The following is a 27060-nucleotide window of genomic DNA, read 5'->3' on the forward strand; positions in this document are numbered from 1 at the left end:
TGAGTTTTTAATAGAGGAAAGTCAGTTTAAGGTCGGCAATTAAGGGGATTAAACAACATTTATGTGGTTAAAATCGAGTAGCTAAAGATACTTGTAAGTTGTTTATGCTAAAAAGTATTTATAAAGATATATCTTTAAAGTCGGAAATGGAAACCTGAGATGTAAAGCAACTTAGATAAAATAAAGTAGCTTAAGATACACTAAAGTTTCCCACTTTATAAAGTATGTATTTGGATAAATCTACAAGTTCCAGATAATGTATACATTAAAGAATGAATTTAATTTGAACCTTAAAATGTTAAACCTGCAGAAACCCGAGCAGTTGTTGCGTTTTAAGTTCCAGGGCATTGGTAGTCACGATATAGTTGCCAGGCTTTCGTGCTGAATTTCATTACAACGGTAGGCGTTTATCTGGCGCAGATCGAAAACGCATCTGTGAGATACACTTTGGCCGGCTTAATGAGTTGCGTTCGCTGGTAACTTTTGACATTTGCCAGGTCGAGCGGCAGAAAGACTGCCATAGCGAAAACGAGCAAATTAAATGTATTACAATGTAAAAGTTGCAGTGCGTGTTTGGACTTCGGGATAGAGTCGGGGGCAGGGGCTAGTGATTTGAGTGGACCGTGTTTGTGTTTGGGCCTCGGGGCAGCAGAAAGGCTGAAATTGCATGCAACTGCCACTGCCCCCACCACAAGCAACCTGCTCTGCCCCTCCGTCCATTAGCCATTTACCATGTGTGCTGGGTTTTTTTCCTGCTTTATTTCGAATTTGAGTTTTTTGTTTGCATTTTATTTTATTTTTCCGCTGCCGCCGCTTTCGAACGTTGCTAAAAGACAGCGCATTAAAATTTAAATTGCATTTCGCCCGACGCGTCGCGAACAGAAATTCTTTTTATTTTATTGCGACGGCAGCAACAAAAATGCTAATCAGTTGAGTGTATAACTTTATACAGGCTTACCAGCCAGATTTTGCTGCTGCTGATTTTGTTTCATTAATCAAAGGCAAAGTTCAATGGACCCGCGCCATGGCGGGGCACTTAAAAATGATTTTTTAATTGAAAGTGGAGGAAGATATTCCACATATCGTGTGCATATATATTTCACACCCCACCCGAGTGTTATGCAACAGCACTTCGCCTATCTGAGTTCGCCCATAACTGAGTGTATTGGATTTCGGACTGCAATAACATTAAGTGGACTCTTCGCTCGAGGGTGTATCAAAATCAACAAATCAACGGCGTCGGAAGGAAGCACAGGCCAAATTTCTCAATACCAAAAAGATGCCCCAGGCTAAATATCCATGGCAATAAAAGGGTTGTCCAGCAATGCAAACAAGGAAATTTATAATCCGAGTATGTGTAATGGAGAAGAGTTCATAGGAAAAAATGACTATCCTTTTGAGATCCAATGTAATCACTACCAGCTTAAGTTTTGGGCCAAACTGAAATTAAGACTAAAGACCTTAGCAGCACTTCAAGAATATTTTCCATTGGGAAGTTTGCTTTCCATTTCCACAAATCTGTTGATCCAATCAGGCAGAAAAGTCAACAAGTTTGCATTTTACAAGAGAATGTTGTCTCAAAATTTAAAAGGCAAAAGCCATATACTTTAAACAACTTTCAACAACAACTTTGGCTCTTCCGCTTGGCTGTGTGATTCCAGACCAGACAAATTTTAATCACATTCTAATTAGCCAAACTACGTCAAAGCGTCCGGATGCCGCTCTCGCCGTCCAGCTGCATTTCCCCGCTGTCTGGCCAGCAAGGCTTAATAAGGAAATCAATTAATAACAAACGATGCAGCAACCTTAGAAGTTGGCGAAGCGAGCCAACGGATGGTAGTTTACAGTCTGTCTAATAGATTTGAAATTAAAGTTTGTGCCGCAGTCGGAAAAGTTGGTCGAAGAACGACACTGACTTGACTCGCCAACAAGTTGACTTCAATCTGCAGATACATAGATACACAGATACTCTCGGATACTTGGATGCAAAGATACATACAAGCCAGACGGCAACAGCAATGGCAACATAGACGACGACGACGACGACGACGACAATGAAGTTGGTCGCCTATGGAACATGGCAATGCACTCAGACGAGGAGCGGGAGAGGAGTCGGAGAGGTACATGAAAAAACTTCCGTAAACAACGCGCTTCAGCCCGGGCCATCAAGCAACCAAGATTTAAAATTAGAAACGAGAGAAATAGATACACCGAAATAAAAAGAAATAAGCAGCGAAGAAAGCCAAGCGAAGCCGAGGAATACCAAATGGAAAATGAAAATAAAATTGTCTGCGAGTGCCTTCCTCCGAGCCAAGTGCAGGCGATTCCCTGAGAGTGTGTGGGAAATACAAGGAACATTCTATTGGGGAATACTTCGCACTACAGCGGTGGCAAAAATAATAGATCACTTCAGGCAACAACAAAAAAGTTGTATTTCTTCGGTATTTTTCCATAACTTAAAGTTTGTATCTACGAGTATTTTTAGCTCTTAATGTGTTGGTGGAAAAGTAAAACAGTGATTACCCTAAACCAGCTGTAAAATCAATACTTTCATATCTAGACGTGTTTCTTACTTGTAACCATCAAGGGGAAAAACAAACACAGATTTCTATAAAGAAAGAAAGAACGAATTCTTTAGGAACGTACATATTGTTGAATCAACTTAAATTAATTTATAGGATACGATACAAGGAATATTAAATTAAAATTAAAAATATAAATAAATATTTTCTGGTACTTTTGGTAAATTTATACGACCAGATACTATTTGCCCGAGAACAACTGTATCGGGGGGGAGGGGTGATAGGGGATCTAGCCAACCATCCACCGCCTTGGGGGCCAACTGCAAGCGAGCAGAGGCAATCAAACAACTGAGGCATGACAACTTTATGCCAGGAGCAGGCAATAGAAGTTGCTGCCAATAATGGCTATGATGATGATGATGACGAAGACGGAGAGGATGATGATGATGATGCATCTGGCGGCGGTGGTGGCCAGAGCACGCTTCAACCTTCTCTCCATTTCCCAGTCTCCGGCGGCTTATTTGACGAGCGAGCCCAGACCGACAGCCGACAAGCGACAAGCGTCCGAACGGCCCATGACATAAAAATTAAATAAACAAAATTATGGACCAGGCCGTATGTGGCCTCAAGATCCCGTGCAGCCCGGCCGCCCCTTCCACCCGGGTTCCCCTCCTCTGGGAAACTGAGATAAGTGTAACGTATGGGGGTCTAGATAAGGCCCCGGGCGGGGTGAGGATAGAACAAATAGCGCGCGTGGAGTGAGTACAAATCAAAATAAACATTCTATCCGTCTGTACACAAAATGTTGTTTCCCGAATTGGTGTGTTTGCTAGATAAACAATTGAGGGAGTTTTCGTCTTTTTTTTTTACATTTTTTCGGAACTTGAATCGACGGGAGAGCTGAAATGCCCTGGAGTGGAATAAAAGAGCGCCTGGAGGCGAAGATACAACTAATTTGAACGAGAGTCACCAAAGATGAGCTGAATGCACTGGGGCGTAAAAGGAGCAAGGCATTCAGTTAGCAAGAGAGTAAACACTTTGAAGATATAAGCACTGTCGATATGTCCTGGGCAGATATTTACCATTGGAAGCTATACAAAGGAAGATGTTTAAATATGAGGAGCTATTGATAGTTGACCCCACAAGAGTTCTTTGAAAGTTGGTTAGTTACCTCTGATATAAAACCATATCCAGCTCAATACTACCTTGGGATTGGTCAGAAATAAACATTGTATTTCAGCTTAATATCAAGTATCTTTTACTATATTCTGAACCCATTTCTAAAATCAAACTGTAAACTGGACTGTCCATTGCATTCCGAAGCCATCTTACTTACCACAACAATTCATCGACCGAAGGGAAGGGAAAACTTACTGAAATGAGAGGAAATTATCAGGAGCATCAAGTCAGCTTGTATTCTATTTGAAGTTCCCGTGGCTAACGAAGCGTGCCCAACACAACTTCCAAGCACATTCCCCAAGTGCCCGCAAGAACCGCTTCCTCCATCCCTTGCCCGCCGCTTCCCTTTTCACCACTCGATGGCAACAAGCTAACTGGCAGTTTGCAGTTTTCACAAAACAATTTCCATTACTGCAACTTTTTAATGCCCCACGATGACTGCGGGACATGGCCTCCTCCTTTCTCCCGCCGCCCGCTCGGCTCATGTGTTGCCACTCTATAAAAATATGCTTTATGAATTAATGAAAAGAAAATGTTTGCGCCACCAGAAGTGCAGCCTAGGTGGCTGGAGGGCCTTTTCAGAGGCTGGGAAAGGAGCTCCCACAGATACGTGTGTTTCAAACATGCCTGTGTGGGGAGCATTTGGTTTTTACAACTTGGCCCGCCAAGACAGGTTTCGTTTACAGCGCGCCGAGAAAAAAACGTTAAATTTTTAAATAAGTTAAGCTGATAATGCACATGATAATTCCGGTTTGCGGTGAATGCGATCTGATTACCAGCTAATGAGCAGCTGATACGATATCAACTTTATTTTTTATGGCATGCGTCCCCAAATCAGTTCTACTCTATTAATCTAAGCCGTAAGCTTGTGGTCCGGTTCTTGAAATTCGTGAATCAGCTTTTTGAGTCACCGTGATTATTTATTAGTCGCCGGGGGAAGCTATAAATAAATAGAAGTGATTTTATTTTTACTTTATCTAAGTTTGGCGGGAGTGCCTAGGCTTGTATTTTCTTTCAGCTGAGATAAAGTAAATTTTATGTTCGCTAGCCGAATAATATTATTTTTCTGATTGGTTTCAGGTTGATTTTAAATAAGTAATAGAATAAAATTTAATCAAACAGCTACGTTGGATAACCCTTATTTCTTATTACGATGGATGGAATATAATGGTGTGGCTTTTCAATGAAAAATAAACTGATGCTATGAGAATTCATAGGCTGATGAAGACGTGATGATCGAGGACTCCTAAATACCCATTCCCTTGGAATAATCATATCTTGGCAACCGCTTCGCATCCCCTGGGGATCCCAACGTGCGTAAGCCCTGAAAACAGTTGATGGTGGAACGGAAATTGATTTCTGCCAGAGCATTGGCAATCTGCATCGAAATGCAGGCCAGAGCGGAAATGATTGCATCACCTAACACAACCACGTGCCACTCACTGCAAGTTGCCAGTTGCAAGTAGCGAGTGGCAAGTGGAAGTGGCAAGAAGTCGCTGTCTGGCGGAGTTTGCATGCAAATTGCGTCAAATTGCATATTTCCGGTGCCGGGCCGGTCAGTGCGTAAATATTTTATGCTTCATTCTGTCTTCGGTCTAGGCAAGTGAATTATGGCTAATTACAAGCGCAGTCACGGGTTTGGGGCGGTGGTTGTGGCGGCTGGTTCCCCAGACCGAAGACAACAAAAAACGCGCCCAGCAGAGAAGGGCCAAGAGGCGAGGGCCAAGAACCAGCCGAGCACATCGCCATCGACCATGGCAATCATCCCCCCAGGGCGCCAAAATGCGGTCGCCGTCGTCGTCGTGGGCCACACTTCTGGGGTAACAAGTTGAATTTCCATTCGGCTTTGCCCCATGCCGCATGCCGCTTGTTTAATACATATACCTCTGGCCACTATTGTCGGGTTTCCCCTTCGGTCCGGGTCCAAGTCCCCAGCTGGAAGAGGTGCCCTTTCCCCCGGCTGGCATTTGATTTAGTGCACGGTCGAAGTAATTTAGATTTGTGGTCGCCATTTAAGCCGCACATGGATTTCTATTTCTTTAGCTTTTCCACTTTATCGGCCTCCGTTCAGGCGGCAAGAAGTTGCCCTTTCAGGAATGGTTTTTAATTTCCTTTTCACAGTTCATTGTCGCCTGTTTTTTCCCCGAGATTGGGGTTGGAAAACGACCCTAATGAGGTACTTATGGAGATAATTCCGTTAAAAGGTCAACCATTGGGAAGGAATTTTGATCAGTTCTTCCAATACTATAGAACTTCAACACGAACAATAATATTAATCAGTGCATAATTGACAAAGTCTTTTTAGGTACACAAGAAAAAAGTTTTAATAAGGGAATTGTGAATAAAAACATAAGTAATTTGAGTTGAAATATTTATATGACCGAAAATTATGAAAGTCCATTATTTAATTTGAAAATATGTAAACCAAGGCGGACAACACTAAATTGAATCTAGTTCCTGTAAGTTTTTATTTAACCAAAAGAATGAATATTGAAATCTGCGTTTTACAACTTTAAACTAACAAGTATGGTTTAATGTTATATTTTCCTATTTAAAACCAAAGCGAAAACATTTTAATGAAATGAAATTATTAAAAGATCTACCTACCACGTATTTACGTTTATATACTTAATAATATAATATAATATTAATAATATTTACTGTACGTTATATAAATTCCATTCCAAAAATTAAATCGAATAAATTTTAATTTTAAATCACATTATTTGCTTTAAAAATAAAAACAGATTTTTTAGTGTGATTTCAATGTTTTTCTCTGTGTGCAGCCTCCAGGGATTGGTCAGTTCATTGAACCCATTGTCGGGAAAGGGCAGACAGCAAAGTTTGCCTTTCCGGCGCGTCTCCCAATTAGTCATCTCCCGGAGACTGGTCTTGGCCAGGCTAATTTCTTAGGCAAATACCGACTTTATCCGGCTAATCCGCACTGCATTCTCACGTCGCTCCCTTCTCGCTCTTCTCGTTGCAGGTAAATACATATTTCTGCCTGGCAGCGTTAATTTTGTCTAATTTGCAAGGCATGTCCCTGTGCTCAGTGGCTTCTGTTTAATGGCCAGCAGCAGCAGCTGGTCTTGGCCAGTCCATTCCATTCCGACCACTGTCAATATCAACAGGTAACGCCACGAAAAACCACAGTAGTATTTGGATTTACCATTATTATTATTGTTGCTGCTGCTGCTGCAGCTGCAGTAGTTGCACCTCGGATGCCAGAGGTTCCAACTTCCTCGCCCTGGAGTGCTAATGGCCACCGGCCCGAGCTGGCCAGAATTTGCTCCCTGGGAGCGTGTGAAAATTTCTGTTTCTGTTTTCGGTTTCCCCGCTCGGCGTTGTTGGCTTGCTGGGCAATTTGTTGCTGGCCACGTAATACAAGAGCCGGCAAAAGGGTGTTTTCAGGGAAATGACCAAGGCAACGGCAAAGGCCAGGGGCAAATTGTTAATTGAGTTGTCTCCCCAAGTAGGAACTTCGGGTGGGGAGGAGCCACAGCCACTCCCTGCCTTGTGGCCACTTGCACTTCCCTAATGAAGGCATCTGGTCGGGGATGTTGAGTGACAGATTTATGCAACCAGCCCAAGGCTAAATCCACTCGAATTGCGAAACCGCAAATATTGGATCTGTTAATAACTTTGCATCAGAGGAACACAGAAAAGTCTTGCCACCTAACTTGACATTTATTATCACACAAAAATACATAGTGTACATATTGAAAAAACAAATACATTTTTAAATGCTCCAGGTTAAAGTTAATGTAAAAAAATCAATTTATAATGATTCTAATTTTCATCCTCCCTTAGTTTTACCTTTAATAATTTGTCTTTCTCAATTGAATTTCCTGCTCATTGGTTTTGACAGCTCATTCAAAATGTATCACCCTCCCCATCCTTTACTCTCCACCGCCGGAGAATCCATTAAAAATATTTCGCTTCATTTATCTGAAGCGATTGGCCAGGGCTTAGTGCCAATCAAATGAATCCGGATCCTTGTTTATTGTTGAGTTGCTCCCTCTCCCATATGGACCACACCCTTGGGGCCTGGCTCACTCGAAGATTGCTTTTGGGATATGGACGTGGGCGTGCATCCTGTTTATAATTCTATTTGCCAACCTAGTTACCCCCTAACTGAACGGAGCCCCTCCTCCACGGGCAAACTAGCACCGCATCCATGTCCGTGCATCTCCCAGGCACATAATAAATTCATATTCAATTACGCGTGCAGCCTAGGGTTTTGGAGAGGGGCACGTGGGACGGGGGTTGTTGGGCTGAATGGGGGGTGGGTTCAAAGGTCGTGTGCAACACAAGCCAAAAGTTTGTTTACTCTGCGGTGGCGAGCCGCTGTTATTGTTGTGCTCCCCTTCTTTGGATACCGCTCCACGGTGCGCCTATATATGGAGTCGAATCCAGGGGACGGATTGCCGGCTAGCTGCATGCATGCATGATAAATGAAATATTTATATAGCTAAAATACGTAATTAACTCTAATTATAATGGGGCGACTAGGCTGGGTGCGGTGCCTGTGCAGTCCATCTCGCTCCCTTCTCCAGCTGGCTTTCTCCCTTTCATAACAATGGGCGCTAATGCGAGTGCCTGTCGTTGCACTGACAACAAAATTACAGTGAAGCAAATAGCTTAGTACTTCAGACAAAAGCAAAGAGGTAATTTAAAAAAAAATTCTAAAAAAATATTATAATTACCAGCTCTCTTAGCACTGAATATTCAATATTTAATAAGAGAGCACGCTTTAGATACCCGTTACTTAGCGAAATGGAGGGCGAGAGAGATGGAGATATGCCTGCAGCAATCTGGCTGTTTACGAAATTTCCACGTTCTAACACGCGTTTATTATTTTATTAAAGTAATATTGTAATATTAATATTATTTACAAAAATCAAAAAAATTACCTCACTTATATCCATTACATAAAGCTTTCAAGTTCTTGATATTATCTTTAAATTTGTCACTTAAACAAATTATTTCCTTCGAAGAAAATATCAGTTGGCATGGAGTATAAATGTTATTTCTCAAATTTTTATTCTTAACATTTTTTTGATAATAAGCTCTGCTCAACTGATGTTCTGAATCATATTCCTGCTCTTTATTCTCCCCCAACTGCGACGATAAGAAACCACAAGATATGCTAAGCGGGGGAATTGAATGGATTTCTGTGGACTTAAGTGGGGCAGAGGCGGGGCGGTGGCGCAGAGAGGGGGCAGTGGCATGTTGAAATGCATGCTGAGTGTGATTACAACAACAAGAACAGCACAAGCACCGATGGGGCTACCCGCACAGCAGACCCCCAACCCCCACCCCAATCGCTGCCCCTTGTTTCATAGCCACGCCCCCTTCAGCTCGCCCCAGTTTGGCTGCGTTGCGTTGGTCATTATTTACTCATCGATTGCCGAGGAATGCGGTGCATCATGCGGTGTTTCTGGCGAGAAGAACTCCTCGGTAACTCCTCCCCTTCCCCAAACCCCCTCCAAATCCCCTTCCATAACCCCTTCCAGAACCCCTTCTAGATCCCACCGCTCTGTATTTTCACCTCCTCTTCAGTATTCCGTCCGTTTGTCCATCTGCCTGGGACCTGCTTCTGCTGCACTGCAGACTACAGACTGGCAACTTAGGACTGAGGACGGGCTGCTAATAAATTCAGCAAAGCCAGCAGGTTGCTAGGCTTAAGGTTCTGCCTGCCGAAGGCTTAGAGAGGGGTCCAGGGGCTTTGGGGGAGTCAGAGGGGATCTCAGGGGCTCTAGGGGGGCTGCTACAATCGTGTTGTTAACTGGCAGCGTCGTCATCGTCATTGGCGTACGCACGAATGCATTCGGACTGGTGTACGCGGCTGGCACTCCACTGAGGCAAAATCGTATTCCAAGTAAACGAAAAAGTATTTGAGACAAAGGTCTAAAAGATTATATGACCACTTTTATGAGCTTCCAGCCAGTCATTATATTAGGAATGTAAAGATCTTATGCTTGGTGCCACGTTTAGCTAAGTACTTTAGCAATAGCATTTCGAAAACAGTAGTGATGGGCGTTTTTATAGTTTTATTGGGGCTTTTTATTGAAAAAACATCACTTGCTTAAAGAACGCAAACTCATTGAAAGTAACATTAACAAGGAATAATAAACAGCAAGGCTTATATTAAACTCAAATAAAAGTTGGTATAATATTGGAAATATAAAGAAGACTCTTGAAAAAATATATTATAGAGCTAATATACTAGTAAACTTTTGTTTTATCTGCTACGAAACATTTAATTATGTTAAATAATCAAGGTTCCCAACGCAGTATGGTCTCTTTAGGGTAAAGTATCATTTTTTCCAGTGGAGCTTTGGGACAGGGCTTGGGACCTGGCCAGTGGTCACACATAGCTGGTCCTCCGCCGTCCGCCCTCCTCCTCCGCCCGGGATCCCACCTCTCGGCAGACCCTGCTAGTGCTTAGTATGCATGCTCCGTTGGCCTGCGTCTTGGGCTTGCGCTTGGGTTGGACTTGACTGGGCTCTGGACTTGGGGCTCCGAGGCCTCGGCCCATTGTCATTGACCTCCGCACACACGGCCAATTGTAACTGCAACTCTCGTGCCCATGGCCAGGGGACGTAGACAATGCTATGTGTGTGCTTTAATGTTTTGGAGAATGCCTATTGAGGTTGTTGTTCTATGTGCAGGCCAATACCCCGAGGGGCAGGGTGTTTATTATGCGTTTTGGTGCAGTTTGAAGCCAAGTGCAAGCTGCTTAGCAGTTGGCTAAGTCGCAACATATGGTCAAAGTCGGCTTATCCCTTCCGGAGTTCATGACACTCTTTGTGTTTGGCGAATCGAGTTGGAAAATATGGAAACTTTGTTTCTAGGTCAATGGAGTAGTTGCGACCATAGTGGGAAGTACTAGAGGGGATCCCCTAGTGTCAATTGCATTACATTAGCCAATTATATTCTGTGTCCCTCCTCGAGCAATTGTTGCATTTTGTTAAGAGCGTCCTTTGCCATTTTCCTCCCTCGGGCACGGACACATTACCAAAGTTGGCTGCAACTTTCGCCCGCCCTCCCCCGGCCAGGGTCAAAGTTTGACTTGTGTTTTGCTTCATTATGTAATTATTAGTTTGTGCAATGAACCGTTGTTTTGTAAACTCCCAGTGCACGAGTGTGAATTATTCAGCAACCAGTTCTCGGCCTTACCCCTTTTTCCCGGCCCACCGTTTGTGCGTGCCTCTCTTTATTGTTTCTTTTCGGGCCATTATGCATTCTGGCCCGCACTTGGCCATTGCCTCCATGGAGTCCGTCGAGTCCATGTGTGTGCCTGTCTGCGATTAATTACACACTTGCCACAGAGCTTTGCAGCGAACGGGTTATTATTGCAGTGACCATTAAATATTTGATTTGCATTTATTAAGTCGATCGGTTGCGTTAGCAGCTCTGCAGCAAGTGAAACCAATTATCGGGGTGATTGGAACTGCTTCATTGATAGGGAAGTACTCTACCTTTTAGATTATAAGGTTTCTGAGGTCTGATTCCAGTGTCAGGTTAAGTTTCTGGGTTACTAAATGTCTTGAGGTTAAATTGTTTGAAAAAAAATTCGCTTTCTCAGCGTTATATTAAGTGCTACTATTAAGTACTGTTATTTTAAAACCGAGAAATTTAACCATAAAAGCTAACATTATATTGAGAAACTGCATTTTACTGAAACAGCAATGAAATCGAATGGCAAAATAACATTTTTTTTAATATTTTCAAATATATACTTATGTACATGAATAAAAAACAAGTTAAAAAGCTTGATAAAGCAGTCATCCTATTATGTGTATGCAGGGGATCAGAATGGGGTTTTTATGGGTGATTAAGGCCGGAGTTCAGCGGGTTTCGATGACCGATTGAGGGCCTTAAGTCTCTTACAACGCGGGGCCACAATATTTTCTTCCGTCGGCAAACGCCTTTATCAAAGTCTCTTCTTGGAGTCGAGCTCGGGCAAAACCCTGCTTCATTGCGCCGTCAAAAGCTCAGTGGAGCGTGAAAGCGCTTTCACACTTGCACTTGCAAAGAGCTTGAAACGCCCCTTGGAAAGTACCCCCTTAAACCCTCTCACCCCACCTAAGCCCTGCCCCCCTCTGGCAAATGGCACGTTGACATTAGCCTTACAAGCTCATGAGCTGCTGTCATAAAGTTTTATTATCATTACACTTACGTCGTTCCCCGACATCCGCTGGCCTGCCATATTTGTTTTATTGACTCCGCCACATGGTCTCTGGCATGCCCCCCTTCGAACTCAACCTTTTTTCATGCCCCAGAAGTTGCAGTCAATGTCCTCTTTGTTTCCCCACAAAACCTATCGGGCCAGAAATGCACTTCTACGTCTAACATTTGTCAGCTCCGAGTGCCAACGGCCACTGATAAGATTACCGGCCCCGATAACCGCAAGAGACATTTCCTGGAGGTGCATTTCCTCAGACAGCCCTCCTCCCTACTGCCAGTTACCAGTTTCCAATTACCCCTCCGTGTTCTTGGTGTCTCTTTTTTTCTGTTGGAGGACCTCGCTGAGATTGATAGACAGCTTAAGACTGGACCAAAGAGGAAACTGTGTGTTCAGGCTGTAAAAGACTGGGGAAAATAAGACACCGATTGATTTCAATAGAACTATAACGTTGCTGGGTTCCCCAGAACAGCACATACTTTAGAAGCGTAGTGAAAGACATTTTGACATAAAAACACTTCTAGTTTAATGGATTTTTATAAAAGATATTTCAGTACGCAATATAATGAGCGGAAACCTTGTCTTGGGCTTGACAAAAAAGGATGGGTATAATAACACATCAATAATCGTCTAACTCTAGCAATAGCATTTACGATAAGGTATAAAAGAAATATCACTTCCAGGGTGGCACCTTGTATACAATTTTTCACACAATTGAAAAGCTCTTAGGCATAACCCAAGCTTGCATTTAATCCATTTCATTAAATCCAACTATTAAGCTTGGTAACTTCTGTTCCCTGGCAGTGGGCCAAGAGTCTTTCGGTCCATTTTGAAAACGGTATGCCGTTGTGGGTGCCAAGTCTTTAATTTGACTTGAGAGGACTTCAGAATGGGATGCCGTCCCTCGCATGCTGATACATACACACATCCAATCCACATGCTTATCCCTTTTCCAGCAGCTTCAATTTCAAAGTGCTGCCTTGCCGTTCTGGGGCCCAGTGTCCTTTGCTTGTAATCATGGAAATGCCTTTGAGCGGTGGCCGCTTGGCACCATTCAACGGCCTCGAGGGGTTGAGGTTGTGGGCTGGAAAAGCGGGCGGAAAACTTGGCTCGACGTTTGAGCTGGTGCTTGAGCCCGAGCTAGACTAAACTTTTCATGTTGCCTTTGCGTTTTGTAGTCTAATTCCAGTCCCCCTTCCCAGCCCGTTTTCCTTATTCTGTCTCCAGAATGCTACGACAAAAAGCTCTCTGCTGGCATTGTTGCAGGAAAAGCCAAGAGAAAGGGCAGGGAAAATGGCCAGGGGGCGGGGCCCACATATCCTTTCGGCTTATCCAGCTAAAAGCGTGCTTCCTCCTTTGGGCTATACATTTCTCTTTCTCACATTACAAGAAACTGAAGCACTTTGCATGGGATTAGGTTTTTTGCCAGCGGTGTGTGAATAAAGAAAAAGGGTTAGTGGATTAAGAAACGGAACAAGTTGAGTGTCAAACGAAAGATGATCTGGGGAACTGTAGGATCTATGTGGTTCTCTAGGAGACACTTAGAGCTATAACCAATTATTGGAGTTCCTCTTTCAAAGCTTCCCCTTCTTTCCTCCGATATTCAATTAATCCAAGCCATGTCTTTAATTCCCTTGATATTTCACTTTGTTCTTCGCCCCCACCTGTCGTGTCAACAAAAGCCGCAAAGGCAGCCGAATGCCAACAAATAACTAGGTGTATATAGTCAGTTGTCTGGCAGTCTAGTACGTAGCGCTCACCCACACAGAGGCAGTCCTTAACCCGCAGGCGGCCCTGCACCCCGTGCACCCCATGGGTGTCATTGCTGCGTTTAATATTGCAAAAAGCAAAAAGGATGCCGAAGCGGCTTAGAGGGGTTTCTTTGATGAGGCTTCGAGGGGAAGTTCGTCGCGGTGGCGCCCACGTTTGTCTTGCTCCCACTTTCCTTTGGCCCGATGTTTGCTCAGGCCCTGCATTTACTCCATTTACTTTAAAGTGTGCAGGGTGACTCGGCTTTAAAAGGATTTTCCTTTAGAATCTTACTTAGATGTATGTTGCTCCAAGATACGCATTTTCATACTACCTTCAATTTGAAAAATATTTATCAAAAAAACCTTAAGAAACAGTGTAGGAACCAAAAATTTTTTAGGTCAACCTAACTGAACGTTTAACCTCTGGTTAAAATTGTATTTTTGTTTTAAACTTGAGAATAAAGCCCTACCCAAAATGTTTAAGTACATCCTTTGAAATGTGATTTCGTTTATTCCATCTGCTAAAAAAAGAGTTCTTCCTCCTGCGTACCCTGACTGTGAGCCGGGAAAGCGTGGCGCCTTTCTCCTTGCGGGCAGCTTTCCTTCTGCTATTTTCCCGAGATTTTTCCTTCTGCACGTTTTTCCTTTGTACATTTTTATATATATTCGCTGCTGCTCCGGCTCCTTCCACTTTCGTCGGGTGTAATGTTTGATTTAGTGTTTGTTTTTTAGCTCTGTGCTTCCGTTTCGTTCATCCTGCCTCTGCCTTTCGCACCACCCCCTTTTTTGCCCCTTTTCAGCTCCGTTTTGTGTTGGCTTTAATAAGCTTTTATTTCCGTTTTTCAGCATGTTTTACTGGCTGCTTTTTGCGGCGTTTTTCCCCTTACTTTACAGCTCCTCCTACCGGCACCTTGTTGCTCCTCCTGTTTTCCCTTTTCCCCATTTTCCTGCTCCACTTGGCGCTTTTATTCATAGCTTTTAATTTGCGGTCGAAATGAAATAACAATAAATAAAATGGCCACTTCCCTTTCCGCGCTGCCCTTTTCCCGGTTTTCCCGCTCGGAATTTTATGTAAAAATGTTGAGAATCAAAAGAAATGCTGGCCGCTATTTGTTTATATTTGTTTTTATCTAGATGGCGTTGATTGCCGGCATTTGTCTGTGGGCGTTCTCCAGATTGGAATTGGAATAGCGATTCGGATCGGAGCCCAAGCTCTCTGTACATTCGAAACCCCCGGAGCCCAGATAGTTAATCCCCGGGCGCTGAGAACCCAGAGGACTGGAAAAAGGTTGAAAGTTAGCAGGCAAACATGATACCGTTTGTATGGGGCTCTTTTTATTTATTATTTCTCATCCAATATCTGTGCTAATACCCCAATCAAGGCATCTGGGAAACTCTTTCTGTCGTCGTCTCTATTTATGCCGGATTGCCTGCATCGATATTGCAATCTTCGCCAAGTTGCTAAACAAGTTCTAAGCACTTCTGATTACTTTATCCGGGGATTTCCCCCACCCCCAGTTCCCCACAAATTGGCAATGAAACTTTTGCGGCAGCAATAAATTTGAAGTTTGGCACAGTTTGCCAGCCAAACATACGTTTACGTACATATATCGTTTCAGGGGATTGCAGGGGAGTGCAGCTGGCAAACAAAACTTCGGGCCAAAGTCCCATATAAATAATAACCATCGACTGATGTTGCAACATATTGGCAGCTTGGCGGCGGCGCGCAGCAGCCAAAAAAGTTTCATAATTTTGCATATGTTGCTTTTTGGCAACATATTGCAGTTTGTTGCATGCAGCACTTGGCATTGCAATTACGTAAACGCAAGCTGGTGCTCCAGGCGATCGTGAGTCACACACTTCCGCCGATCGTCCACTGTGTTCCAACTCCATCTCCATCTACAAAGCATCTCTAATTTTATGTCTCCCTGCTAGGAAATAATATAAATCAATCTATAAATACTTCATGTTCGAAGTGTCCCATGCTGTGAGGCATAAAATGTTCATTAAACTTAATTTTCTAGCTCAGAGACGAGGGTCCCATAACTTCACATACATCTTTTACGACTCCGTGTTGACCGTAGCCAAGCTGTTTTTATGATTTTCTTCGCTTCTTTCTAACGATTTTACGACAATTTTAGGACTCTATTGTGCGAGGGGCGAGAAATAATGCAAATGAATCTCATTTGAATTCATTTCATTTGGCTAATTTGTGCGTGTAATTAAAAAGAAGTTTAATATTGGGGTCATTTCTTCTCTTTTGCCTTCGGGAGCATCGTTAAACGTATGGGCATGAGTTGCTCTTGGGAATGTATGTGATCTATGGATGCTGAATACAAAGTGATTTGGGTCTGACACTTAGGGCGGATACCTGTGTGTAGCTTTGTCAGAGTCTCATTAGGAAAATCTTGATTTGAATTAATATGAATTTGACCTCAGATACAGGATTAAAATCAAGATCTTGTGACGCCCACTTAGGGCGTGGAGTTTTAACATCTTTCAATCTGTGATAAATATTTTTAATTGTTGAATTATATTTGGCCCGTTTTAATACTCTTTAAAATTTCATGGATTAGACTTAAATCATCCAGTTGAATGGTTAACCCCTTGGCACAATCGTACATTTGCATTCAATTTTAATCTGCAACCGAAATCAAGATGAGATCTTTTTTTAACCGTACACACCTAGATTCTGAGACCCATAGATAATGTGCCTTTAACTCCATCCCCCGCAGACTTTAAGGCACTTTCTGGTTTCTGTTTCGCTTGTTGCATTCGGCTAGCAAATAAAAAACTCAAGGTTAGCCACATCATTTTTTATGCTTTTTGCCAAGTTAATTTTTTTCGCTTTTCTGCGAATTAGTTTTGCGAAAAAAACGGCAACAAGCAACAAATAAATGCAAAAGGTTGAATACGTTTATGTATTTTTGTGGCTTGCTGCGCTGCAATTTCATTGTTAATGGTTCCATTGTGGCAGGGGCTGTTCATGCCGTCATTATCTAATTATTGAGTGTATGCTTAGATGCAAAAGTCAAGGTGACTGCACAATTACTCATTCTTTATTTTGCCCGAACCAAGGAAGCAATTACGAGTCGCATTCAGAGTTAGCTAAGGCCACAATTGGCAATCTCAATAAATGAGAAACTCAAGAAATATTATTAATGGCAGCCGAAATCCCACTGCCTGGCAAAATAATAATTTCAATTAATTGATTGCAATGATAAACCGGGCCCTACTATTAGTGGCGATGGCAGTGCAGACCCCCAGCAGGGCGAGATCAGCACTTCAGACCAAGTCGCATGAGGGTCGGATCCGTTCCAGGGGTTCCCGAGTCCCAGCTCCTTTGCCCGCCCTCCAAGAAGCCAATAATCCGAGGACGAGGAAGGCCTGCATCGACTTTATGTGCGGCATTTAAGCTGCGATAAATGGCATAATGTGCCCTCATAAATGGCAATGGGAGTGGGTCTGGCCCGGGAATGGCTATGGGATGGGTGTGGGTAAGGGCATGAGAACGGGAGGCACTCTACTCCAATTGAAGCGTCGCGTCCACGTCCGCGTCATAATCGGCGCAAAAAACTGCACGACAGTCAAAACGAAAATGAAAATCGCCCGCCATATGCGACTCTACAACAAGTTTGAGGGCTCGCTTGGCGATGTTCGACTAACAGATACCCTGAAAGGTATATTATTTTTAGGGCTTATTTTAACCATCTTTTCTTATTAAAGAACTTTAACTTAATGAAAAAGCTTAATTTCTTATTTTGACCAGCCTAAATTGTTGAGGTGTAAATACCTTTTGAAAAATCTAAACATAAGCTAAGCTTAAAGAACACTTTAAACTCTGAGTTGCGAAACGTTTTCGAGGCTTTAACCTTTAACTTTTTTCTTTAAGATACAGATTAGAAATCGAAAAACAATTTATGAGTATAGTATAAGCACAATTACCTTTGTGGAAATTACTTTTAAAAAGTATTTCATTATATGCTACTTTCTCCCTTGAATAACATCCCCTGAAAGTTTAAAGACCTCTTATTTTGATTATTCCAAAAACCTATCAAATTTTCATTCATACCATATATTACCATCTTAGTAGTCACCCTAGTTCCAGTACATGTTCCGCGTCCCAGCTGGTATACCCTTAACCTTTATAGCCAACAGGGTATCCGAAGAGCAAGTACGGGCGGTATACTTGTGTGCGTGCTGTGTGCATGAGAGCAAGTACTTGGCCGAGCTTATGAAAAATGTGCGGATTTGTCAACAAGCTGCAAAAGCAGTGGCAGTAGCAGTAGCAACAGCAGCAACAACAACGACAGCAACAATTACTTAATGCCCATTGTATTACATTTCAAGTTGGCAAATGGAACAAATGGAAAACGAGAATCGCACAAGGGGATCATCAAGCGAATTGGAAAGAAACAATGTGAGGGGGGTTCTTGAAGGGGGTTTCATTTTCCGCACTGCTGGCAATTAAAGTATAAGAAGCGATTTTCAAATAAGTACGATTAGACCCCAGCGGGCAAGTGGGGGTTAAGCGTGTGGCGGTTAATGAGCGAAAAGTGGGAAGGAAAGGGTGGGAGAAAGTTGGATGTCAGGAGCTGGGAGGTAGAACATGTGGGGTAGGAATATGTAATTTTGTTGGTGTTTAATTACTGTTGACCCCTTCGAAATCAGCCAGCCTCTGCCCATGATTGTTGCATTAATTTTTAGCCCGGTTCTCGTACTCCCTCACTTATTTATACTTTTATTTTTTGGAATTTAAAATTTCGCTCACACATCGAATATGTCATGACAAGTGTACGCCGTGACTGATTTAAAGCACTCACTGTGCCTGCACACATGTCACAATCACAACCCCAAGGGCCAATTCCATTCACATACATTCGCACAGGGCTCTGGGCTCACTCGATTATTTTGCTGATTGCTTTCCGGCGACAGGCATCTCTGCACCCCCATCCTCACCCATGCTCCTGCCCCTGTTCTTTGGGAAAACCCCCTCCGATTTCCCAGAGGGCGCCTCAACAGGCGGCTGAAAACGGTGCACGCTCCTTTGAATACGAAGCGCCCCTGTCGCCGCTCATGCAGAAAAATGCGGGGCCCAAAAATCCAGCCGGGGGTCCTTTGCCCCATGGCTCTCCCCTTAACCCTTACCCTGTCAATTGTGTGGAACGCCGAAAAAAATCAGGCACCAAGCCAAGCAATATCTATCTAACTTGAATACAAAATATATACGCTTTAAAGTTCTACATATCTGTTAAAAATTAAGTTGCAGGAAACGTACTTTTAAGTTAAATTCATCGTTCATAAGGCTAAAAATAATTACATTTACCGACTTATTAAAAGTTAGGCCAACTTTTAGCCAGAATTAAACTCTAAGTTGGTAGTGGAGTGCTTCAAAATTGAACACGCTTTTAATAAGGATAGACAGAAATAATTTTATTTACCAACTAATCTACACGTGAAGCAGGCCTTTATTCAGCATAGTAGACTGTGCTTAACTCAAAAAGACTTAAACAACCCAATTAAAAGCAAGAACGGTTTCCTAGAGGGTTATGCATAATAAATTCAACATTCTTCAAGTGGTACAACACAAGTTGTCCCTGAGTTATGTTGATTTAATTTGTCAAACTTTATGAAGTTTGAGGAGTGAATTTTAATGGAATTGGAATGTAGATATCTATATAATTTTGCGGGTTTTTATTGTTTAGGAATGTTTAGCTTTTATGGGTAAGCTTATTTTATCCAAAGCCTCAATTTGTTGAAGTTTGCATCCCCGATCTGGCTTGCCTCCTTATTTTCGATCTGGCTTTCATTCGATTGGGGTTCCAGTTCAATTAAATGATGAGCTTGGCCCGCATGTCTGCACTTGGACCTCAATTTAAGAGTGCACATTCGTTTATCATCAATGCATTTGCAACATTCAAGCCGTTCGAGTGGGACTTACGATCCGCGCTTTGGAGCGCACTCGCCCCGCAGCCCACTTGTAAATGCAATTACCATAAACATGCAAAGCTTGTGCAGCTGCTGCTGCATGCGAATTAAAAAGTTTTGGCCAACGAAATGTATTTGAAAACAACGCACAAAGTGGTCAAAACTATTAACTGGTCCACATGGCAAAGCGGAAACAAAGGGGCGAACGGATATGGGAAGGGGATTATGGTAGTGGGAATGTTTTTTTGAGCTTTTGTGCGGGGTATGTCGGCTTTAAGAGAAAAACTAAGCCAATGCTTTTCGTTATAATGGGTTTTTCAAAATTATTTTCAACACTATTTAAAAATATAAGCAAATAATATAATGCAGAGGAAAACTATGTAAATCAAATCCATTAGAACATGTTTAGAGAGTTACATGAGCTTAGCCTTTACTTTTTGTTTATAATGGAGTTTGCTTTTTTTTTTACAAAAAGTTAAAGGTTCTCTCAGCCATGAGGCAACTTGTAGTCGAACCCAGAGTTCCAGCACTCGACCGTATTGACTTCATTTAAGAGTAACCCTCGCCGCCGACTTCCAACTTTGTCTGCCGCTTTTAGTTGATTTTGTGCACACAATAACACGAATCGCAAAAAAGAAATCAAAATATATATATGCATATATTTTTTGTCTTTTCTATGCAGTTTTGCCATGGTTCTTGTTTGGTTTTTGGCCAGTTGGCCGGCTGTTACTGGTCTGACGCTTTTGGCTGAAGGTCGCGCTGTGAGTTTTTGGAAAGTACATTTAAAAGTTGAAGCCAAGAGATAATTGTTGCAGAATGCGGTTCTGGTCGAGGTGATACGAGGGATTAGTCATGAATTTAAATGGAGCTTGCCAAGGGACTTAATTTGGGGCAACAACGATTAGTGAAGTGCCAAGTGGGAAACCCATAACGAACAGAAGTCTGAGGAGCTTAGGACTGCCACAGGAAAATCTATTTACAGCTTTGGCCAGATGACCTCAAAACCGAAGCCAAGAGACTGCCAAATACATGGAAAACCAGAAGGAGATGGGCAAACTCCTCAGTACAGCCCGTTGACACATTTGGTAGCATTTATAAAGGCAGAATGGCAACACAACGACGGCGATGATGTAAATGGCTGGCCAAAACAACAAGCAATGAGATTATATCGCTGGCACTTGGCCAAATATTTTACAAATCAGTTGAGCAATTTGTGCTGATTTAGTGACATGATACCACAGTCGAAGCCAGTGGACAAAGAAAGCGTTGGGAGAGCAGGGCGGGCAGTGCCTCTTGGCAACAAGCGAGTGCAATGAAGTGAAAAACCTTATAAATAAGGAAAATTTCACCCAAATTAAAAGCGGACAAGCCAGGGGAAAGGGAACGGCTCCGAGTTCGAGCAAGATAAATGAGCCAAAGAGCGGCCAATTAGAAGGAAAACAGAGCGAGGGGGCGGTGGAAAAGTCCGGCGTTGAGCGAAGACAGATGACAAAGTTGTTGGCTTACGTCCAAGCGAAAAAGTGCAACGCCAAATTAAGAGACTCCAGAAGGAACATCAGAAGAATCTCGAAGAAAGTGAAAAAGTTGCTGAAGGATTGGAGCGACGGCTCGTAGGCACTTCAAAGTTGCCGGGACAGACCCAGAAGACTCCAAAGGAACCCGGAACACATTAATTGAAAGCTCGTCAGTTCAAAATTACTTTTTAATTAGTTTTTTGTGGCTGAGAAGGGGGATTTCCAAATTTAATATATTACAATTCTAGTTGTTTAGGTATGCTAATACCGAAATGAGTTTACAAACAGAAGATTTTGAGGCCTAATAAATAATTTGACCTTTTAGGTAGAGTGATACACAAGTTATCATTTTTCTATGTATCTAATTTAAAAAAAAAATCCAAATACTATACCGAAATGAGTTTACAAACCGCAAATCTTTAGGACTAATAAATAAATTTACCTATTAAGGTCTAATTATAGAATATATATTTATATAGAAAATATATTTAATTTTTAAAGAACCCAAACACAATTGACATATTTTTAGTAACCATGGACTTTTGCTTATTTTGTTATCTGCGTGTTAAACTTAACTTAACTTACATTTTTTCACTCCATTTTTTGGTTTAAAACCTACATTTAGTTTAGTTGCGAACTCATTTAACTTTGTAGCACACTTTTACTCACAACCCCCCACTTCCTTGGCTTATTTCGGTTTAAAGTCGGCTTTAGCCCGATCCGCTGACTCTTTCGCAATGATGACCACATAAATCGTGCAGTCGTGCTCTGCCCGGAAGCATTGGCGGACCCTGATTAGCCCGGTCTCCGGAAGTGGAGTGTTGGGTTGGAGGGAGGTGAGGTGAGGTGAAATTAAAATGCAAACTGCAATCGGTGGGCGGCAAAATCGTTAAAATTTTCCAACCTCCATTGGCGAAGGGGCCTTTCAATGGGCCTTCGACGCCGAGGAGAGAGGGATTTTCCACCAATTGAATCGCATTTTTTGTATGCATTTAAATTTAATTTTAATGAAGCGCGCTTTTCAATGAAAATACCTCCAGTCCAACGTCGACTGGCTCCCTTGCTCCGTAATTTATGCAAATTAAAAAAGAGACACGGCGAAAGAATGCCAGAGCTCGGAGGGCGAGAAACGGATTCAGATTCGCACGAATAATGTATACGCAGCGTTGGCCAGGTGAGCAGAAGCAGAATGGGAGATGCAGGTGTGAGGGTTAGACACTTGAATGTTGCGGTCATTGTGGCGATTTATCGGGGGGTGGGTGCCCTGTGGGCGGTGGCAGTGAGCCATGCTGTTGTGTAATTAATTGGCCATGTTGCATTGAGTGGCTCGACTTGTAAACTGGAGTGCAAGGGGGCCCGACTGCGATTCCTTCTGACTGACAGCAGCAGAAGTGGCTTATATCACAATGGCAGCCACAATTGAATTGTGCTTTCTGCTGCAGCCAGGACGAATAATACATTGTTTGGTTAGAGCCAGGACACGGCTCGCCGAGACAGGAATCGGTGATTTGTTGGCGGGGCAGAAACAATTGCATGCCTTTGTCATTGCCGACTGATAACTTATTCAAAATTCTATTAACCAAGTTCAACAAAGAGGCCGTCTAAGCCGATTGCTGCTCATTATTCGAGACCGGTCCGCCGCCGCCGAATGCGCATAATTAATGAAAGTTTGTGTTTGTACAGCTGGCTGATTAAGTCCCCAAGCCTCGGGAAAATCCTGGAAAAATCCCCAAATTGAGACCACACCTCTGAGCCAATGGCAGAAGTCTCCAAAGATACACAAGGGGGTACTGGGGCCTTACTAAACAAATGATGTTTATGCAGTGCCAGCTTAGTTAGACCGAAAACTTTGCCTCTCAAAAGGAACCTTTGTCTGGGGCTGGAGTACTCTTACCCCGAAATGTTTGCGTAGACAAAAAGCATTTAAATCTTATTTTGACATAATTAATGACAGTTAAAAGCAGTTGGCGGCTTTTCGAGTCGGGTCGTGTTTTGGGTATTCACCCCTTTCCCCCTGGAGCCAACCCCATTCCCACTAAATGTCGACAGCAAACGTCTCCGGGTTGTTGCACATTTACATGACACTTGGCGGGGCAGGGGGCTCTTGGAGTGGCTGCTGCCAAAAAGTTTGCAACTGCATGTCGACTGCGTTAAATTTATGACAATCTACGCACAAAACTGGGGAGTAGCTGAGAAGTAGCCGGCGAACGGGTTTCCTTCTAATTTCTGCACTGCAATCGGAAAAACGGGGGGCGGAGGAGCTGCAGCTGCGGCCCGAAGTGCCACGCCCTCGTTCTTGACAACCAAAACAGATGGCAGGCGCCTTTTTATCTTTGCAGGCAAGTCGCTGCGATGATTAATGCAATTGACTCTTGTAATTGACACATAATTTATTGTCGACTCCTGATAATACGCATACGCAACGTTGGCCGCTCCGCCAGCTGCAGCTGAAGGCGATGACGAAGGCTCAACAAGCCAAAAACAGCTGCCCCGAAGTGGTTGTCCTCATTGCGGTTGTACACGTAGGAAAACAGAAGACAATTTGCAAAGCCCTAGGATAAGGAGTAAATAAATAGTAATAAAACGAAAGTATGTTGAATGACTCATGATATTTTTGCTTGTTTTTGGCTTATTTTAAATTGTCATGGTGGTCTACAATTTTGCTCATATATCAAGAGCTAAAGCTCCGAAATTTGTAAATCAACACTAGGACTAGGGCCCACTAAAATGTGGTAATCCCCCTCTCCAAAAAAAGGTTAAATCTTCTCTCAATTTAAAAACCAATATTAAATTAATCATAAATAATTATTTTACTGTCAGAATAAAATTATATAGTATTGACGTAGATATTCCAGCAAAAAAAGTAGATATCTACTAACTAGGTTTTTTTCAGTGTACCTGCTGCTGTTGCAGTTCTTGTCTTGCCGATTTCGGGCTACTTGAAGTGCGTATGTCCGGCGACTTGTCCGCCCTCTGTTCCTGGCCAGCTGGCTGCACTCTCGAGTGGCTCAGGGCCCAGGTCTGGACTCTTAATAAACTTATGCAAATTTCTGCACTCTGCATTCTGAGCTCTGCGTTTCTGCATTCTGCTGCTGATGGGCAGCAGCTCCTCCTTCGCTCAAGTGGCTGGGCGAAAGTTTCAACTTCGAAAGGAATTGCATTCCCCGCCTTCCGGAGACACAGTTTCCCCTTCCCCCAGGGAAAAACCTTTACCAACGAAAATCTGTTACTTAATTTCAATTGACTTTGAGAAGCGTGAGACGTTGACTGCTTCGATTTCTGCACGGAACAAATCAGTTTAATATACCCCGACCACCGGCCAACCCCCGAAACTAGAAGGCAGCGATGCTTATCAATTTGAAATTACTTTAGCCCCGCACACAAAAGACAGGCCACGCACCCGATAAAGCAGAGGAACGAAATGTTTGGAGCGATTCACATGAACGAGGTGGATTTCAGAGGTATTACCCAGGGGCCGAGGGGTGGCGGAGACAATCGCGCCAACATCGACAATGCTGACACCCCATAAAATATTTAAGTTAACACAGCGGTGGTCGGAGGTCGGGGGGTGGGCTGCGACCCCCGAGGCCAGACAGGCAGGCGGCCTTAAAGGGCGTCGCTGGGTGGGCAGGAGCGGGGGGCGCCGCCCACCCCCACCGTATTAAAGCCCTCAATGTGTTGCCTTTTCTCGTTGCCACTCCGCCTCGGCTCCCTTTTAGCCGGCCTGCTGCGACTTCGTTCGTTTGCCTCATATTTGTCGACCCTTGTAAAAGTCGCTTGGCACTTTACCGTCGTTGTGTCGGTGTGTGTGTGTATCTGTGAGTGCGCGCGTGTCCTGCGCCCTCTGCCTGTGCCTGTGTGAGTGCACATCCTTCTCGCTCTTCTGCGTGTGTGTGTGTGTGTGTGTGTGTGTCTTCCTTCCTTCCGGTTTCGTGCTCACTTTTTGCCGATTTTTTTATTCCGCTTTGGATTTAATACCCTGGGGCTTAACGACTAGAATGGGCTCTTTTCATTCATACAAAAATAATGAACAATTAAGATTCACATGAAATATAATAGCAGGTTTATTATTAATAAAAAGGAAACTTTTATTTTTTACATTCATCAAATCGGTCATATATGTACTTTCACTGAAACATAGACATATAATTATATTTATCGAATAATTTACATTTAAGGCTATCTTGCTTACTTGCATTAATAGAAACAACACGTGTCTTTTAGTTATATATTAAATTATATTTATCGAATAATTGAATTAATAAATTTTCGCATACATCGTGATATGACACTGAAGTTGAGGTATCGAACAAGTCGACTCCACCATTCCGTTAGTCAACTTTTCTGACGTTTTTTCCACTTCATATCCTTTTCGGCGGCTGCTGATAAGGTAGTTTCCATCACGCCTTCTTTTCTCTTTTTCCCATTTCTCTGCGGAAATTCTCCTTTCTCCGCCGAAGTACGCCTCCAAGAGCGCTGCCAGATGCTTGCAGTTTCGAGTCAGTGTGGCAGCCCTGCCGCAATCTAAAATTCATTTCTGAAGTAGAATTTAAAACTTTGGCACCACCAAAAGGCGGAGTAACCCCTCCTGCTCGCTTCCCGCAGGATACAATGTTTCATAAGTTTAAAGAGGCGTTAAGTTTGTTTCAGGGATGGGTGAGGTGGGGGGTTCTGTGGGTGGACCAGAACAAACATACATACATACCTACTTCTGGGGACTGCTTCCGATTCTCGCAGCGCTCGGCTTCGTTTTATGTTTGTTTTGTGTGTCTAGACGCCGGCGAGAACTGCTGCCGAGCTCCGGGCACCGAGTCCTTGGCCCGAGTTGGCTTATTCATTACCGACATCATCATCGTCTCCAGCCTCAACCCCTCGGCTGTGCCGCAGCAAATACCACTATAAATATGGAATATAATAATAACGATAAAGTGAACCTCGACCCTAAAGGACGCCTGTTGCCTGTGGACTCTCCTCTCGTGTCACGCGTGATTTCCGCCTTGCGTGCCGAGCTCTTAATTTAATTTTCCCCCTTATGCTCGGCAGTTTATTTTTTTTTTCCCTTCTCGACATGTTTTATGACGACGACACCGCGAGAAAATGTGGGTAGTTCTCCTTAAGGCCCCTCATTTGCCAAGACATTAACAAACAATTACGACGAACATGAAATGAAGATGAAGATGGGATGGTAAGGGACTCCAGCAGGTCCTGGGAAATGCGAGGAAAAACAGGATAGCAGCTCGCATGCAGTGTAGTTTGGGTTAGGGCAAATTTAACGAGGCTGGCGCAAAACTTACGCGATTTTAATTAGAAAACTTTTGCATTTGTTTTGCTTTTTTCCTACACTGCTCTCTTGCTGGCTGTTTATTTTGGTCGTCGCCCCTTGGCCAGAAGTTAAGTTGAAGTCGAAATATGAAGGGATTTAAGCATTTTACCCCCATACGACCAGCTCAGCTTCTCGCTTCATTGGAGCGGCCTGCGTCCCAGACGTGATTTGTGCAGCTCGGCAATAAACTTGCTAATTGTTAATTGTTGAAGCATTACCTGCCTGACTTATCCATTTAATCCGTCCCCCGGCCGCCCATAAAAAGTTTTTAATTAACATGTTCTCCCGTTCACATTTGATTTCGTTTCAGGTAAGGGTTCGAACAGCCTTTAAAGTCCTAAATCCCTAAAGAATACAAAACACGGTGAGTCGAAGGGGTGTCACCAGCGTTCCCCTGCGGGATCAGTTTTTAATTCACAAGCCACGGCGGAGAGCCTTGTTTACCCGCCCATTCAGAGTCAACAGCTGAAACTGGAAGTGTAAACATTATGAACCGTCCATCCAAGCAAAGGTCAATAGCACCGGCGATGCCTGATAACGAGTTCAATACAATATCCGCATATTGGTACACGTTTGGGTGGACCTTCTTAAGGTAACCTGTAGTTAAATGTTAAAGCCTTAAGAAGAAATCAGTAAATACAATAAGTACAAA

At 43.2% G+C, this 27060-nt stretch overlaps 2 protein-coding genes across 4 annotated transcripts in view; one reads left to right on the forward strand and one right to left on the reverse strand.

The window, feature by feature from the left end:
• The window catches only part of LOC108030114 (zinc finger protein jing), a 128902-nt gene that overhangs the window by 25449 nt on the left and 76393 nt on the right, over nt 1-27060 (forward strand). The window lies entirely within an intron of this gene.
• On the reverse strand, nt 23463-24328 carry LOC127011080 (uncharacterized). The gene is made up of 2 exons (XM_050888283.1): nt 23984-24328; nt 23463-23637 (listed from the first exon to the last, which is right to left on the reverse strand). The coding sequence occupies exons 1-2, from the start codon at nt 24146-24148 to the stop codon at nt 23476-23478; spliced, it is 327 nt and encodes a 108-aa protein (XP_050744240.1). The 5' UTR covers nt 24149-24328; the 3' UTR covers nt 23463-23475.

Source organism: Drosophila biarmipes, chromosome 2R, assembly GCF_025231255.1.
Source record: "Drosophila biarmipes strain raj3 chromosome 2R, RU_DBia_V1.1, whole genome shotgun sequence".
Classification (NCBI taxonomy): Eukaryota; Metazoa; Arthropoda; class Insecta; order Diptera; family Drosophilidae; genus Drosophila; species Drosophila biarmipes.